The 16,667-nt window shown below is 38.7% G+C and overlaps 2 protein-coding genes across 16 annotated transcripts in view; one reads left to right on the top strand and one right to left on the bottom strand.

Annotated features, from left to right (window-relative positions):
• Trpm (transient receptor potential cation channel, subfamily M) overlaps positions 1-16,667 on the top strand; it is a 274,349-nt gene that overhangs the window by 175,370 nt on the left and 82,312 nt on the right. For all 14 annotated transcript variants that reach the window (XM_089735227.1, XM_089735235.1, XM_089735236.1 and 11 more), the window contains 2 exons: positions 1,047-1,206; positions 11,175-11,311. In XM_089735227.1, the coding sequence (XP_089591353.1) occupies positions 1,047-1,206; positions 11,175-11,311 (297 nt within the window). The remainder of the gene's footprint in view (positions 1-1,046; positions 1,207-11,174; positions 11,312-16,667) is intronic.
• Positions 6,859-16,125, bottom strand: LOC114239277 (uncharacterized). 2 transcript variants are annotated; one of them, XM_028169414.2, is made up of 3 exons: positions 15,577-16,125; positions 8,018-8,225; positions 6,859-7,424 (listed from the first exon to the last, which is right to left on the bottom strand). In XM_028169414.2, exons 1-3 carry the CDS (start codon positions 15,946-15,948, stop codon positions 7,264-7,266), a joined length of 741 nt encoding a protein of 246 aa, XP_028025215.2. In that variant the 5' UTR covers positions 15,949-16,125; the 3' UTR covers positions 6,859-7,263. The 2 variants fall into 2 exon arrangements, with proteins under 2 accessions (XP_028025215.2, XP_028025216.2); XM_028169415.2 differs by having other exon boundaries at positions 6,859-7,421; positions 15,577-16,117.

Below are 16,667 nucleotides of genomic sequence, written 5' to 3'. Positions count from 1 at the left end.
AACTTTCTTTTGTTACAATACTAATAAAAGCTAAGCTTTATTCCAATTACAAATGAAACGGGTGTATTTTGTGATTTTTACGGCTCATGTATCAAAGTGGGTATCCAACACCACATGAGCTTATTAACGACAAAAAAATTTTTTCGATCAATTTTAATTTAATTGCAAATACATGTTAACCCCTTATATAATCCGAATCCAATGCCTGTATAATTGAAAAAAACATCAGTCGCAAATTATGACAAAGATATAGATGCACAATCTTAATTCTACTAGCACGGAATGTTCTAGATAGAATTCAGAATCAGGGACACGTGGCTTTGTGAAAGGAAAGCCACCTAACGATGTAAACGTGTAGGCGTTCTCGTTCTGAAATACGAGCCCATTGGATTTTAATGTGAAAGCATGACGTAGTCGCTTGCAAAAAGAATTTTAAATCGTTCGTCCAGGATTAACTGATGTAAAATGAATAGTACAATCTTAGAATGTCATTTGTTTGTTGTTCTATGTACTTAGGAAGAAGACCCATTGACATCGCAAAAGTCGCCATCTATTTTGAAACACTTTAACACTTTTTATGACTGCTTCGGTGTAGATATTAGAATTTAGAAGTCGCCGCCGCGCCGTGGCCTAAAGGATAATACGTCCCGTGCGGACACACAAGATTAGCCATTACGCAAATTATAATTTTGCGGATTTGATCTTTATTACACAACGCTATTCCTTCACCGTGGAAGTCAATAGTGAAAATTTGTTGAGTGCGTATTTTATTAGAAAAATTGGTACCCGCTTGGGATTCGAACACCGGCACTGTTGCATCGCTCGATACGAGTACACCGGACGTATTATCCTTTAGGCCATGATTTCAGAAGTTTTTGTACTGGATTTACTTCAGCTCCTCATAGCACAGTCCGGGTATAACCATACTTACATGCGAGTGGTTTTTGACCTAAAGGATGAGACGCTTGGAAAACCTAATTTACCATCGTTTATTGATGGGCAATATACATTTCGTCTTTTTTTTTATATTTAATATTTGTTAACAGGTGTAACCCGTCAAGTTGGAGACGCGTTGCAGTTGGAGAGATCCCAGCGGGCAGGTCGCGTGGTCAGCATCGGAATAGCGCCGTGGGGTATCGTCGAGGGGGCCAACGAGCTCATCGGGAAAGGGCGAGATGTGCCTTACCACGCTATCGCTTCTCCCAGGTGAGCTTTGCAACTAACCTACATGTATGTATGTTTTTTTATACGGAGCGGAGACCTGGACCCTTAAAGCGGTTGATCGGAAATGCGTAGGTAGATGCTTTTGAGATGTGGTGCTGGAGAAGAATGCTCTGGATACCTTAGACAGCGAAGAGAATCAATCTATCTTAGACCAACTGTAGATCAAGAAAAGACTTTCCACACTCTACCTTCGCCGCGCATTCGAGTACTTCGGCCATATAGCTCGGAAAATACCGGATAGCTTAGAGAGACTATTCGTGACAGGGAAGATCGAGGGAAAGAGACCGCGCGGGCGCAGTTCGACAAGGTGGTTCGACCAAATCCGCACCATACTTAGAGATCCCATTCCACGTAGCCCTTTATGTGGCCAATGATCGGAGGCGCTAGAGGGACATTAGAAGGAGTAAAATCCTATCGAAATATGATGGTCACGACCCTCAGCAGTGAGGAAACGACGCGAGGAGGACGACCTGTAGGTATCCGTTGTCTTGACGGATCAATTTTTGGGAAGTGAAAACTTCTTGACACCATCATGATATGAAAATCGTTGAAACGTAAATGACATTCGAAGATCGTCACTAAAAAGAGACAAACATATTATTTTGTTGGTACGAGTAACGCCATCTATTGCCAAATAGCAGAAACGGATATCAGAACGACTAGCACTATCGGGAACGTTCTGGAAAACTGTGCACATGTGTTGTATAAGTTAACGCTACCAAGTCAGGGGGATCGGCCATCTTAAGCGACTCTCCCTATCACGGACAGCCGCCCATTGCCTTCCAAGACGCTGCTTAAATTGTTCAAGTACCCTCACGCTCTACTAATACAAAAACAGCGTATTTTGGAAATTTCCAGGCTCTTTTCTCGTAGATTCCTTTGTTAGTCCCTAATATAAATAAACGTCAGGATTTCCGGCTTTGGAATGAACTCCCCTCCACGGTGTTTTCCGAGCGCTATGACATGTCCTTCTTCAAACGAGGCTCGCGGAGAGTACTTTATGGTAGGCAGCGGCTTGGCTCTGCCCCTGGCATTGCTGACGTCCATGAGCGACGGTGACCACTTACCATCAGGTGGGCCGTATGCTCGTCTGCCTACAAAGGCAATAAAAAAAATTTTTCAACTGATACAGCATGTAATATACAAATCGCGAACAGCTTCAAACCCACGGTCTACGAAGCAACTATTTCCGTTCGATTTGAGCACTCCTTCGTAGAATAAAACAAGTCATTGCGGGCTTGTCTTTTCAAAAATTCAATAATACAAATTTTAGGAATAATTTTAATTAACTAAGTAATTTGTTTTTTTTTTTGTTAATTAAACTGTGTCTGTCACTTTAATTACATTTATCAAGGCTTCGTGACAAAGTTGATTGGTGTTGCGGTACTATTTTATATACGCTAGTTGAATACCTTGATAAAATCATTAATGAAAGTCGCATCTGTAAAATGACGAGAAATGAGAGAGAAAATATACTTAATTGCACACCAAAACACAACATTTAAAAAATATTCAACAAGCAGATATAGTAATACAATAGGCGCTCTTATCGCTATAAACAGCCTCTTCCAGACAACCGTTTTATGTACAGAAATTACAGAATACCAGCTTCTTCCATTTGACTCCATACAGAGAAGGGCCGTTCGGATTGTCGATAATCCCATTCTCTCGGATCGTTTGGAGCCTCTGGGTTTGCGGAGGGACTTCGGTTCCCTCTGTATTTTATACCGTATGTTCCATGGGGAGTGCTCTGAGGAATTGTTCGAGATGATACCAGCATCTCGTTTTTACCATCGCACCACCCGCCACCGGAGTAGAGTTCATCCATACTACCTGGAGCCACTGCGGTCATCCACAGTGCGTTTCCAGAGATCTTTTTTGCCATCCGGCTATGGAATGAGCTCCCCTCCACGGTGTTTCCCGAGCGCTATGACATGTCCTTCTTCAAACGAGGCTTGTGGAGAGTATTAAGCGGTAGGCAGCAGCTTGGCTCTGCCCCTGGCATTGCTGAGGTCCATGGGCGACGGTAACCACTCACCATCAGGTGGGCCGTATGCCCGTCTGCCTACAAAGCCAATAAAAAAATAAAAAAATAAAAATGCTGAAAAAGATAAAGATACAGCTGGCATGTTGCGGTGTACTATTAACAAAACATTATTAAAGAAAATACATATGTACCTACCTACATGAGTTTCCATAAAAACCTGGTGTTTTTGAGAGATGAACATTTTTCATATTCAGTCCACGCCTAACTCAAACCCACGAAGACAAGTAAAGGTCACTGCGCGTCTCGATATCCAAACATTCCAAATGTGACCTTTCTTGAACTTGGACTGTACATACTAATAGGAAAATTTCAATCTGTAAGATGAAAGGCGAAAGGGTACAATTATTTTTTTAATAGCTTTGATGGCTGGACGAGCTTACGGTCCAATCGGTGTTAAGTGGTGTCCGGAGCCCGTAGACATCTACAACGTAAATGCCGCCATCCACCCGGAGACATGAGTTGTAACGTCTCAGTTTTAACGGTACAACGTTGCCCCACCCTTCAAATGAAACACATTACTGCTTCACGGCTGAAATAGGCCTCTTGTGAGTCCGTACGGGTAGGTACCACCACCCTGCCAATTTCTGCTGTGAAGCAGTAATGCGTTTCGGTTTGAAGGGCGGGGCAGCCGTTGTAACTATACTGAGACCTTAGAACTTATATCTCAAGGTGGGTGGCGTATTTACGTCGTAGATGTCTATGGGCTCCGGTAACCACTTAACGCCAGGTGGGCTGTAAGCTCGTCCACCCATCTAACCAATAAAAAAAATTCTAAAAAAAAACTGTCGTTTGAAGGAAATTAACGTTTCAACAGATTTTCATATTCTTTTTACTTTACTTATCAGTAGTAGACCAAACGTTTGGTCTTATCAATATAAATGATTTGACAATCGATTTCAGAATGTAAAAAACAAAAGAGAAAATGAAAAATATTAAAAGGAAACAAAAACTTGAAAACAGCGATGTTAGTCGAACTTCGATCATTGGGCGAACACAGTATTAATAAATTATTTACCCTTGAGAAAAGACGCCGACTGAAAATGATTTTTGGCTGGGATATTTTCGCACAGCTTCGCAACTTCGCCATTATAGTTCCAACTAAACTCAAATACATTAAGCACAAGGAGCAAATCAAACAGAAAAATGGAGCAGGTTTGCAAAGAACGCCCAGTTAAGTCGACAGATACATTCTTTTATAAACTTATGGATTGGGATAATGGACCCCGAGATCTTTCTGTCTTCACCAGAACGGGGTGTGACAGAGCCTCTGCATCTGACCGGGTTGCATAACGATCACGATAACGATTTTCGTGTCATTTTCATGACATGCGTCTGTTTAACATTTGACAAAACTATTTTTTCCCCTAACTATTCGCTGGTAGCGTAAGACACTATTCCGGATACGCCCGGCCGAAGAGGTAAGCTCACGGGCTCAATCTGAGAGAATTTACTGACACTAGCCCTAGCCAGAGCAGTGCTTCGCTGAATCTACCACCGGATCGAAATCGCGACCCACTGAGAAGATCCGGCGAAATACTCAGTGGACTGTGTCTATGGGTTAGTTCACTCGTCAATTACGACGAAGAATTCAAAGAGCGAACTAACCTGGACGGTGCTTGAGGTCCCCAAAAGCACCACAAAACGTATAATATCATATGTAAATATAATAAAATTTTTGGGGCATTTGACTGAAGTAACAAAAAATCATCCTGGTCATGTCCATGAATACATTTCGCGCCTTATTATCCGTTTCTGTGTTCTGAAAGGATGGCTTTAGCTCCAATACAGATTCGATCTAAAGCTACATACAATATGGGTAACGTAAATATTCTAGTGCCTGTGAACTTACCTCGAATGGCCACTTAAGACCCGGTAATTAATGACCTTATCTGGCGCTCGTCACAAGTTGACACGTGTCCGCTCTCTTCTGCTTCAGAAATAGAACTCACGTTTGTAAATAATAAAACGGGATTAAATCATGTCAAAAAACTTTTATTCCAATCTCATTCGCCTGAAGTGCGCATCCACCAAGCGGTTCACTGGACTAAATACATTTTTCGTTTGAATGCTTTTGAACGCAAAAACAAAATCAATTTCCAGATTTAAAAAAATAACGATGGATTTGTGTCTGAGAGCCTACAATGAGCAAAATTCCATGATGTTCGATTCCAAAAATCAGTTTCTTTATTAAAGTTCAAAATGAGCACAATATTCAAATATCTACGAATGCCGCCTTAGTTGTCCGTGAACAAGAAATAAATAAATTATAACTCACTAAGTTTCTCGTCGAATCTTCTCAGTGGGTCACGATTCCGATCCGGTGGTAGATTCCGCGAAGCACTACTTTTGCTGGGACTAGTGTTAGCAAGCTCTTTCAGGTTGAGCCCGTGAGCTCAGCTACCTGTCCCAACGTACCTGGCTCCTTTGCTACCAGCAAATGGGTAGGAAAAATATTGCAAAATTGGTGCATAGCTGCTACCTTTCGTCTCTTAGATATATCTCAAACACACTCATCACACATCATTGATAAACTATGCATTTAGGGAAATAGACAAAAACCTTGTTCCTTTTAAAATACAATAGAACCATATCCTTCGAGCCGTCAGTCTAACCTCAGAAAAACCTCCCCTGTTTTATTACGCTACAACATACATGCAAATTTTCTATTTATCTTCCATCTTAATTTTAGAGACTGATTTACAAACAAACAGACCCTACAGTATAATTACTTAAGACCACAGTAGACTTTTCTTTCCAAAAACACATCGGTCCGTCCATTCATGAATCATTCGTAACGCGTACGCTATTATCCCTAGAATTTGTCAACCATTGCGGGATCTTGATTTACGGTCGCTTCATCTCGTGAAAGTTGGGGAGATTTTTATTCTTATAGAGAACTACTTGGGCATACGTGCGCAATAAATACCGCTTTGAATATGCACGCCAATTCACGAAGCTTATATGCATGGTGTCAAGTGTCCTTAAATTTTTAATAAGGGCTTTATTGTACAAAAGCAGAATACTTATCGGTTTGAGAAGTTCATACTTCGTAGATCCGTTCTTAAGCACCCTATTCTTTTTACTTAGGACGGCTTTAACGAAAGCTGCGAAGAGTCCTCAGATTGGTTGTGTCCTTGAAGTTGCTGAAGACTATGGCAGACAACTCACCCTTCAGTTAAAACATACCTTAGCTTAACCTGAGTTTAAGCAATACCAAAATTATGTACTACTTGCTTTTTTTTTATTGCCCTTGTAGGCAGACGAGCATACGATCCGCCTGATAGTGAGGGGTTACTATCGCCCATGGACTTCAGCAATGCAATAAAACAAGTAATGAAATATCACAATAAATAAATTCTAATTTTTTTTGTGAAGTAAGGATTATTGGTGGCCCGAAGGCTTTCGCAGTTTCTCCAAGACAAGTGGGCGAGCAAAGGTTCAGCTAGGAGGAACGGGATTTGCTAACAGCTGCCCGAACGCCTCTAGAGAAGACCTAACAACTCAAGAGCAGCTGCTTCGCGAATGAATCTAATTCTAAAAATATTGTTACGCACTGGGGTTTGGGATAAATAAATGTTCCACCAAAGTACAACTTAAATCTGTATTTGCACTTAGAACATTTAAAACACAAACACTTTAAAATTCTCAATTCACTTCTTTCGCTTCGCTTCAGGTGATCCGTTCGATGTTTTGCTTCGAGTAGTTCCAATTACGGACTGACTGTGTGCTATCTCTGCAACGCTTTTATAGTCGAGACGAAATCCCTAAAATAGTCGAGAATATTCCACAAAAGTCGAGTATTGTGTGTTTCCGCTATCTGGCAATAGATGACGTTGTACTTCTCGAGCGTTCTAGATGCTACTAGATCCTTCGATATTCGTTCGACTTTTCGGCGATAGATGGCTTTACTCTTACCGGCGTAGCAATATCATTAAATTATATTAACAGGACTAAGTATTGTACATTAGTTTAACTCATTGTATGGCATTTGTCTAATTGGCGTCAGATTTAAAAGGGTCCGGGGTCGTAATTGCCGTTGTTGACGTCAAGCTATTAGTCTGGGCTTGGAATAGAACATCGTTGATCAACTTCTCAGCCAGGACCCTCATGTTGTTCGGCAGATACCTGAGTTTGGCGGCCACATTAATACCTGCTGAGACAAACAAAGCCGTATCAGTAAAGTTTTAGTATTTATTGTCTCTTGAGTCCCACTGCACATCATGATGCGGCATGACTTCAATATAATTTAAATTTGCTGAGATGCTTACTTTATTACTGACTGTAGAGCTTATTGTGTACTAATATGGAGTTACTAATTTCTACGGCCATTTAGTTATTCGTTTCGATTTTAAGGGCGGGATAAAGAGATTTTTAATAATAAATAAAATAAATATAAATAACTGGGGAACAAATCACGCACAGTCATCCGTACCCCAAGTTAGGATTCCCTGTGTTATGGTTACCAGAGACTGGCATACATACCTTTGAATATATACATATATAGATAATAAACATCTACACAAAAACAAATCCGTTCATCACACGAATATTTGCCCGATCTGGGAATCGAACCCACGACCCTTGACGCAACATTCAGGGTCGCTAACTACTCCACCACTGAGTCAGTTTAAATACTAAATATTATAATACAATTGAGATTAAACCCTTATGTCTCGAGGATGACATTCCACTAACGGTGAGCACCGGATCAGAATATACGAGGAATAGTGGATAACACTCACTCACCAATTGCATCGTATTCATCTTCCACTTCAGTAAACTGTCTCTTAACTTTTGAAGTTGTAGATTCAGCTTCAAACGTCAAATATCTCTTGGATATCGTTGACACATCATCAGCTTCCACCATGTTCCCTGTTTCGTTGAAGTCGTTCGAATAGTCCACAGATTGGCTGTCGAACACTTGACAGTCATCGTCTTCTTCTTCCTCCGTTTCCTGAAGCAAGGGAACTTGTTTTGTAGAACACAGTTGAATATGCAATTTCGAAAAGGGCACATGTCGCATATTTTGTCAAATACGTTTTTTCATATACATGTAGTTTTGAGGCTTACCTACACCGATTTTATAATAACTCCAGTAATTTTCAATTGCTAATTAACACTAAAATATATCTCAAAAGTTAATATTTTAAATTTTACACTGCTTTAGAAAATAATCAGTTTTTTTTTATTTCCTGAACATTTTACATTTTAAGAGATGTGACCTTTTCGAAATTTCATATTCAGTTAAACATTAAATTTTTTATTAGGCGTTGTGAATAAAGAAAGCTCACACCGTGTTGAATCTCTTTCTATTGTCGAATTGTCCGGCAAAAGACCAATTAACATATCACTCCTAATAATAGCTCTGTCATACTTGTAAACAGCAAATCTTATCAAAAATTGATTCAATATCAAAAATAAGCGCTGTAATCTTTACATTATTTAATAGGCTAAACCTCTGTTTCTATACCAAAATTATCGGAACATGAACGAAAATTATTAATTAGGATTATGTACTTGTTATAATAGTTTACCACTTAACTATACCTCAAAGATGATGATGATGATGATAATATACTTATATGTATTTTCCCGTTTTGCTTAAAGATTTCACACGTCAGTTTATTAAAATACAAATTATGGAACGTTTGCTTAGAGAATATCTAGTACTACCAGTCCTTGTGTTCTAATTCGGATCCAATTTATCCTTTAAGAAACTACATAGGATAACGTTGCTGTTTTTTCCTGCTTATTTGTTGATAGCCTAAAGTGCTATTCACTCTATGCCCGGACGGGTAGGTGAGCTCACGGGCTCAACCTGAGAGAATTTGCTAATACTAGCCCTAGCCAGAGTAGTGCTTCGCAGAATCTACCTCCGGATCGGAATAGCGACACACGGGAGTAAATCCGGCGAGAAATTCAGTGGATTGTGTCTATGGAGAACATTGCTCTATTGTTGTTCGTAAAATATGGATATGTTCTGTTCTATAATAGCTACATATATAAGCTACATATATGCTAGGGTTCGTGTTAGCAACGTCATCAGGTTTGAGCCCCGTGAGCTCACCTACAAACGTTAGGGTTACGCTGAAATAGCCTCTCAAGGCTCTCAGCTTAGGTAGAAAAAAAAAAAAAAAAAAAAAAAAAAACACAAATACACACCCTGTGTGCTTAATGCGAGTTCTTAACGTTCTCGATATCGTAAAAGTGAACTCAAATTTGTATGGAATTGGAACGTTTGCCTAAGTTGCCGCTACGGGCGCTGTTCCAACTGCATACAAATCTGAGTTAACTTTTACGCTATCGAGAATGTTAAAAAACTCGCACTAAGCACACAGTGGTAGTTTTCCAATTACAGCACAAGAGCGCATTATGCGGCATAATGCTCTACGTCGAATGTTCCAACTACAGCAACGCTTCGCACAATCGAGCACTCTCAAAAGTACTGCTCTCGCGTGATACTCGCAATCGATACCGACTCAGTGACAGAAAATTTACAAGTGTTTTTTCTTTAAGTTGGCATTGATCGAAATTTTGTTTATATTATCGTTAGTAATATTATTTAATGTTGAAAAAAATTGTAAGGCTTTCGTTTCGTCGTAGTTTCTTAGAAATAATATCAATGTTAATTAAAACTGTGCTAACTTAGCGCACTCTGTTGATGCATTTGAAAACTAATTCACGTTCCAATTAAGCTTCAGCATAATTCGGCATTGTGCGTCACTGAGTCGCATTATGCTCTGTAATTGGAAAAGTACCAGTATATTAAAAGTAAACAATTATTAGCGTTTCATAAGCCTTTAGGACACTTGTTAAATCAATTAGCGTATTGTTTCGTCCAATGCCGCGATGTTTCGGATCCAATTAACTGATTGCCTTCTGTCGCTCTCTGTTCGATGATTCTCAAAGCTCAGTTCATTTGATGTCCGAACGTAATTGAATCCGAAATTCTTAATGAAGGTAATGGGTCTTTGAAAATTCCATACGTATTTACATTTGAAACATTTTGGATTTAACAAAGAACACTTGTTATATTCATTTTAGATGCTTTCTTTCGTTAATAATTCGCTTGATCGGTGTCTCGGTTAATGACCCTGGTTTTTTCTCTCGGAATCACAGTACTGGGGGTAAGATATTGACAAGTCGTTGAGAAATGTTTTTGTAATCTAATTGGCTGAATATGTCAAAGTTATTGAACCGTTCACGTTCTTAGGCAGCGGCCTGGCTCTGCCCCTGGCATTGCTGAGGTCCATGGGCGACGGTAACCCCTCACCATCAGGTGGGCCGTATGCTTGTCTGCCTATAAGGGCAATAAAAAAAAATCACGTTCACTCTAGGATGTGAAGAATTTTTCGGGCAAATCTTAAAATGTAATGTGGCTGAGAGCAAGAATTCAGCTAGAAATAATCTCTCCTGTTGTAGCGATGGTCAAAATGAACAGCGGAATCATTACAAAACAAAGTTCCATGCTAATTTTCGATTAATTGCCTTTTTTTTCTTTTTTTTTTTACTCATTTACCTGTAATAATCTAAATCTATGTGAAAGGCATATGATTGATATTTTATTTGGCAATGATGTTATTGGAACAAAGTTCCTTATGGGACGATGCGGAGGTGTAACCTAACCGAGAAAAAACGTCCGTAACGTAAGATTTTTATTAGTAATGCACACAGTGTACGAATTAACTTTGTAATAACGTACAAAAAATAACATTTTTTTATCATTCATTGACCACGATCTCCGAGCGTTCGTTTGCGCAATACACTAACTCTTATGCAAACAACCATGAATTAGTATTTTATTACATTATATATTATTATTTTTAATATAAAAGTCGCTATTATGTAATAATGAGACAGTTTATAGATAAAGTCCTGTCTATATGTCGATAATTGTCTACAGATCAAAACTGGCGGTGCTGAACAACAGACACGCATACTTCTTGCTGGTAGACAACGGGTCTGTCGGCAGATACGGAGCCGAGATCGTGCTACGGAGGAAACTGGAGAAATACATTGCCGCTCAAAAACTACATCCCTGTGAGTATTTTTTACATTTTGTACTGCAGATGGGGAACAACCATCGCGTATTACTCTTAGAAGTCATCTTTTACTGGTGGTAGGACCTCTTGTGAGTCCGCGCGGGTAGGTACCACCACCCCGCCTATTTCTGCCGTGAAGCAGCAATGCGTTTCGGTTTGAAGGGTAGGGCAGCCGTTGTAACCATACTGAGACCTTAGAACTTATATCTCAAGGTTGGTGGCGCATTTACGTTGTAGATGTCTATGGGCTCCAGTACCCACTTAACACCAGATGGGAATCGAACCCACGACCCTGGGCGCAACAGTCAGGGATGCTAATTAGACCAGAGGCACCACCGAGTCAGTCAAGAAGACTGTTCAGTAATCAAAACGTTGGAAATAATAAAATAGAAAAGAAAGAAAAACGCAAGATTAAACCGTATAGTAGTTTCAATTCTATCAACGACTCGTAAAACCCGAAGAACATATGTCATTCGGTACTCCGGAGTGGGTACTTAAAAGTTTTTTCGAAGTTTATTACCCACTATCTTGAGTTAACGAAAGACTCCCACGATAAAGAACCCTGCAACTTGTACTCAAATTTATTTAATACTAACTAACTAGTAATCATTATTACTGGTTTTATTATACCACCACCCTGCCTATTTCTGCCGTGAAGGAATAATAAATTTCGGTTCGAAGATTGGGTTAGACGTACTGTTAAAAGTGAGACCTTAGAACTCTTGCCTTAAGGTGGGTGGTGGCATTTACGTTGTAAATGTCTATGGGCTCTGGTAATCACTTAACACCAGACTTTTTGGCGGGAACGCGAGGAGTGAAGTTGTGTGATTTGTTTTATTTTGTCTATTTAGTGTTTCTTCGGGTTTATATGTGTAATAATGATGGTTTATTAACTGCTTAATATCTGTGAAAGTGCACAAATGTGGGAAAATGAAACTTCTCGGGATCCTCCAAAAAGTCCACTGAAAAAATCTTAGTAAATGACCACCATTTTACTGAGATTATATTTCATCCCATATCATCATCTCAATTCATTTCATTTAATTTCATCCCAGTTGATTAGTGTCTCAAATTAATAATCTTCATTTCATTTCACTCCATATCATTTTTCATAAAAAGATGAATAATATAAATTAAAATAAGACATGACTTAAAGGTCTCAGGTCATAGAATTTCTTAAAAAAAAAAAAAAACTTAACTCCAGGTGGACTGTGAACTCTTCCATCAATGTAAGAAATAAAATAAAAAAACTTTCCGAAAGAAAGAAAAAACGCAGTATTCATTCAACTAGTTCATGAACAAACAGTCTTTTTACATATATTTTAGAGAACTGTGAATTACACGCTCACTATCCCACCGATCTCTGCTGCAAATTACACATGCGTTCTAATATGAATGGCCGCACGTGCTTGCTCTGATTTCTATGGGCTCGGGCTTTACACAGGCGTTCCCTGGGCACGTGTCATACTAGCGCATTAAAACTTAATGATCCTACAACTGAGATAGATGAAGCTGTAACTTGTTTGCAGAGCGACTAATTAACGTAACAAGACATGACTATATGACAAGAACGTAATATAAGTAATTATAATAGCAATGTAACTATAGTTGTTAGTATTGAAATTAAACAACGTGGTGTGGAAGCATATAAGTCTGCACGTAATTATCCAAATTTAATTAACAAACCGATTAATTGATTGTTTAGGAAATAAACCTAAAGCTTTAAGTAAAAGTCGACTTTATGCTCGTAGATTTACGATCGAACTATGAACGCTCGAGATGGGAGGGTAGTTTGAAAGTTTAAGATGTACTGCTCGCTTCGGAATTAATTTGTCTTGTGGATTTCATGGCTTTGTTAAAGTTTCTATGGACGATGTTATTAGGTTTTGAACGGTAGAATTTGGATCTTTTTTTTCTCCTCACTCACACACAACTCAAGATGCTGCCTACTTCCGACTTCAGCGTAGTCTATGACACGATTAAGTGCTTGAAAACTGTATTGTCTAGGAAACGATTTAGTTTTTTTTTGTCTTGAGAGGCTATATCAGCGTAACCTTAACTAGTAGGTGAGCTCACGGGGCTCAAACCTGACGACGTTGCTAACACGAACCCTAGCAAGAGCCGTGCTTCGTAGAATCTACCGCCAGATCGAAAACGCGACCCACTAAGAAGATCCGCCGAGAAACTCGGTGGGCTGTGTCTGAGGGTTGCGATTTATTCACTAACATACCCACTATATGCGGGTATACCATATAACGTGGTGGTGACAGTTGCCTGTATGAAGTTGACATCTGTCAGTACCACATGACTAGGGATGTGACGCTTAGCAATTCATTTTTATCGCTGACGATACTCGCAGCCAGAGTTGCCAACTCTACCAACTTTTCGGTAGATCTACCAACTTTTAGTGTCGTAATCAAACCTATCACTTTATCTACCAACTTTTGAAGTTTTCAAAAAGTTCAAATCATAACGCGATTCAATTAACAAATAACTGATTGTAATTTTTAAAACGTTTCAATTGAACACTATCAAAATGAGTGAAAGTGAAAGTGAAAACGAAGAAAATTCCTCGAAAATTAAAAAAGATGCACTTCAATCAAAAATATTCTCAACTATGGGAAAAAGAAGAATATTAGCGGCCTGTAATTCTGTTTTATCATTGGATTTCTAATAAAAATAGTTCAAATATGTCTTAACCAATCGAAAAGTAAATTAAGGATGCCGGATTCTTATTGGAGGGTCTCTAAAAGACTTGAAAAGTTGGTAGATCTACCACCTTGGTACTTTTCATAGTAGGGTTTGTTGAAAACTACCAACTTGTAGAACCCTATCTCCTACCTTGACGAATTTCGAGTTGGCAACGCTGCTCGCAGCATAAATCTAGTTCTCTTTAATGTTGTTTAATCAATGTAATTTAATGTAATTTAATTGGTGTTTACAAGGAGACTCCGTTATCGCGGATGTTCTAATGCGTAGTTTAATAAACGTTTAATTACTATGAATGCTTGAAGTTGTCGTGGCCTAATCGATGAGACGCCCGGTGCATTCGTATCGAGCGATGCAACTGTTCGAACACCGTTTGAATCCCGCAGGCAGGTACCAATTTTTCTAATGAAATACGTACTTCGAAAACATTCACGATTGACCTCTACGGTGAAGGAATAACGTTGTGGAATAAAAATTAAACCCGCAAAATTATAATTTGCGTAACTATGATGGTGGGGTGAGCCCGCGCGGGTAGGTACCACCCTGCCTATTTCTGCCGTCAAGAACTAACACTAGAACTAACGCATTAGGCGTTTCGGTTTGAAGTTAGGGCGCCCGTTGCACTATCATAGGGGGTTTGGTCCCTGCCCGGGAGGAAGAACAAAAGAAAAATCTTTGCATTCTTGCTGTGGTTATTTTTAAGAGCAGATCTCAGACTAGAAGCATTTTATTTTATTTAACAAATAATATACTAAAGATGAAGAATTAATAACATTAGAATTAAAAAGAAAAACAATTAATTACTGATCAAAGTCAAGCTAATACAATTTTTATTTTATTTTAGCGTGGCCATCTTTTAAATAAAATATACGGTGTACAAAATACATACATTGTGCAGAACTAAAAAGATTTCCAAAAATATAACTCTTAACTTATTTTAATAATTTGTTTTTGCCTACAACATTCTAGAATTGTGTGTCATGTTAACTGCGAAAATTGTTCGAATATTAGGTATTAAGCATGGTATGTATCTACCATAATGTCATTCTCGAATTTCGACACCCATTTAGCACCTCAAATATATTGTTTTCGTAATTCTTAACGAACAACGTGGACCGGCCTATTGTTATCTCATCAAAATAATAACATAAACTTGCCGTCTTCTCGCATTAATGTAACTGTACAATCTCAAAACTTACTAATTTTACAGGAGAGTGTTTTAAAGGTTTAACATGTCATTGTGATATTTTTAATACTAATCATCTTTGCAACATTTATTTTTTATTTTACATACATCTGTCTATTAAACAATTACATACATACATTACATTATCTGTCTATTAAAGTATATTAAATTATGTATTAATTTTGTTAATAGTAGTCAAAACATGGTAAACAAAAAAAAAAACTAAATTACGCTCTTTTGACAGTATATTTATGATAAAAATACTGATGATACCAAATGATTCCGCATATTAACTCAATTTCAAATGTTTTAAGAAATTATACGCTTTTAATGCGAAAAGACGATGCAACCACGGATTTTATACTCACAGCAGTGGGGATAGGCGATCTTGCTGGCTCCGGCGCTTCGTTCTTAAATATGAATGACAGTAAGTCGTAATACCACAGATTAGGGACGTAAACTTCTTCTTCACAATTAGCTTTCCTCCTGCTCTCTTGGACGCGCTTGTATTCCCTACGTACGCACGCCCGTAGACTCTCAATTTTTCTTAAAATGTGCACTCTGGTCGCGGACGGATCGTATTCCTGCACTAACTCCGTCATTTTAGTGATGGCGTCGTGTCGTTTCATTTTGATTTTGTAAGCTGGACATTCTTTGTCCCACAAACACGGCAGATCTTTGTATAAAAGTATGAATTTCTTGAGTATTTTTTGTGGGAACACTACGTTTTCTTCCGACATGCCGATGCGTGCGTCGAGCAGCGCGTCGCGCAGGTCACTGAACGTGCTGGCGGTTGGGTTGGGCGAATCGGTGGCTCGACCCCCGCGCCCCGCCGCACCGCCCCGCTGTCGCGTATTGCGTCGTCCAACAAGCTTGTTATCTTACGTGTATTTTTGTGAATTTAAATAACTATCAAAACTTGTATATTATTATACTCTAATGTTTTGAGAAATTCGTATTATTTATTAAACATAAATGCTCTAAGTTATACGCTCCTCTGAATTTGGTGATATTTCTATATAAGAAAATTAATTGTCAAATTTATGTAATGGAATTCTAGAACAGCGCCATGGCGGGATATATCCTAAATCCAATTATCCTATTAAAAAACTTACTTAAAAGATATATTTTTATCATGATAGAATGGACATCTGAAACAACACTGAACCTACTCTAGAAGTAGCTCACAGAAACTAAACGTCCTATATCCCAACTCTTTTTTTTCTTCTACAGCTCAATTTTGCAATATGTTAGAAGAAGTCTGAAAGTGGCACCTGTGACAGAGAATTTGAGAAGTGCGCTTTCGGATGGTATGGACATGTGATGAGACGAAATGAAAATGTGGTTGGTAAGAGAGTATTAACTGTGAATGTGGAAGGATATAGAGGAAGAGGTAGTCCTAAGAAGAAATGGATGGATTGCGTCAAAGACGATATGTGTAAGAGGAGAGTGAGTGAAG

Source organism: Bombyx mandarina, chromosome 19, assembly GCF_030267445.1.
Source record: "Bombyx mandarina strain Sakado chromosome 19, ASM3026744v2".
Lineage (NCBI taxonomy): Eukaryota > Metazoa > Arthropoda > Insecta > Lepidoptera > Bombycidae > Bombyx > Bombyx mandarina.
The sequence above is the reverse complement of the archived record's forward strand: the minus strand, read 5'-3'. Positions and strand labels throughout refer to the sequence as shown.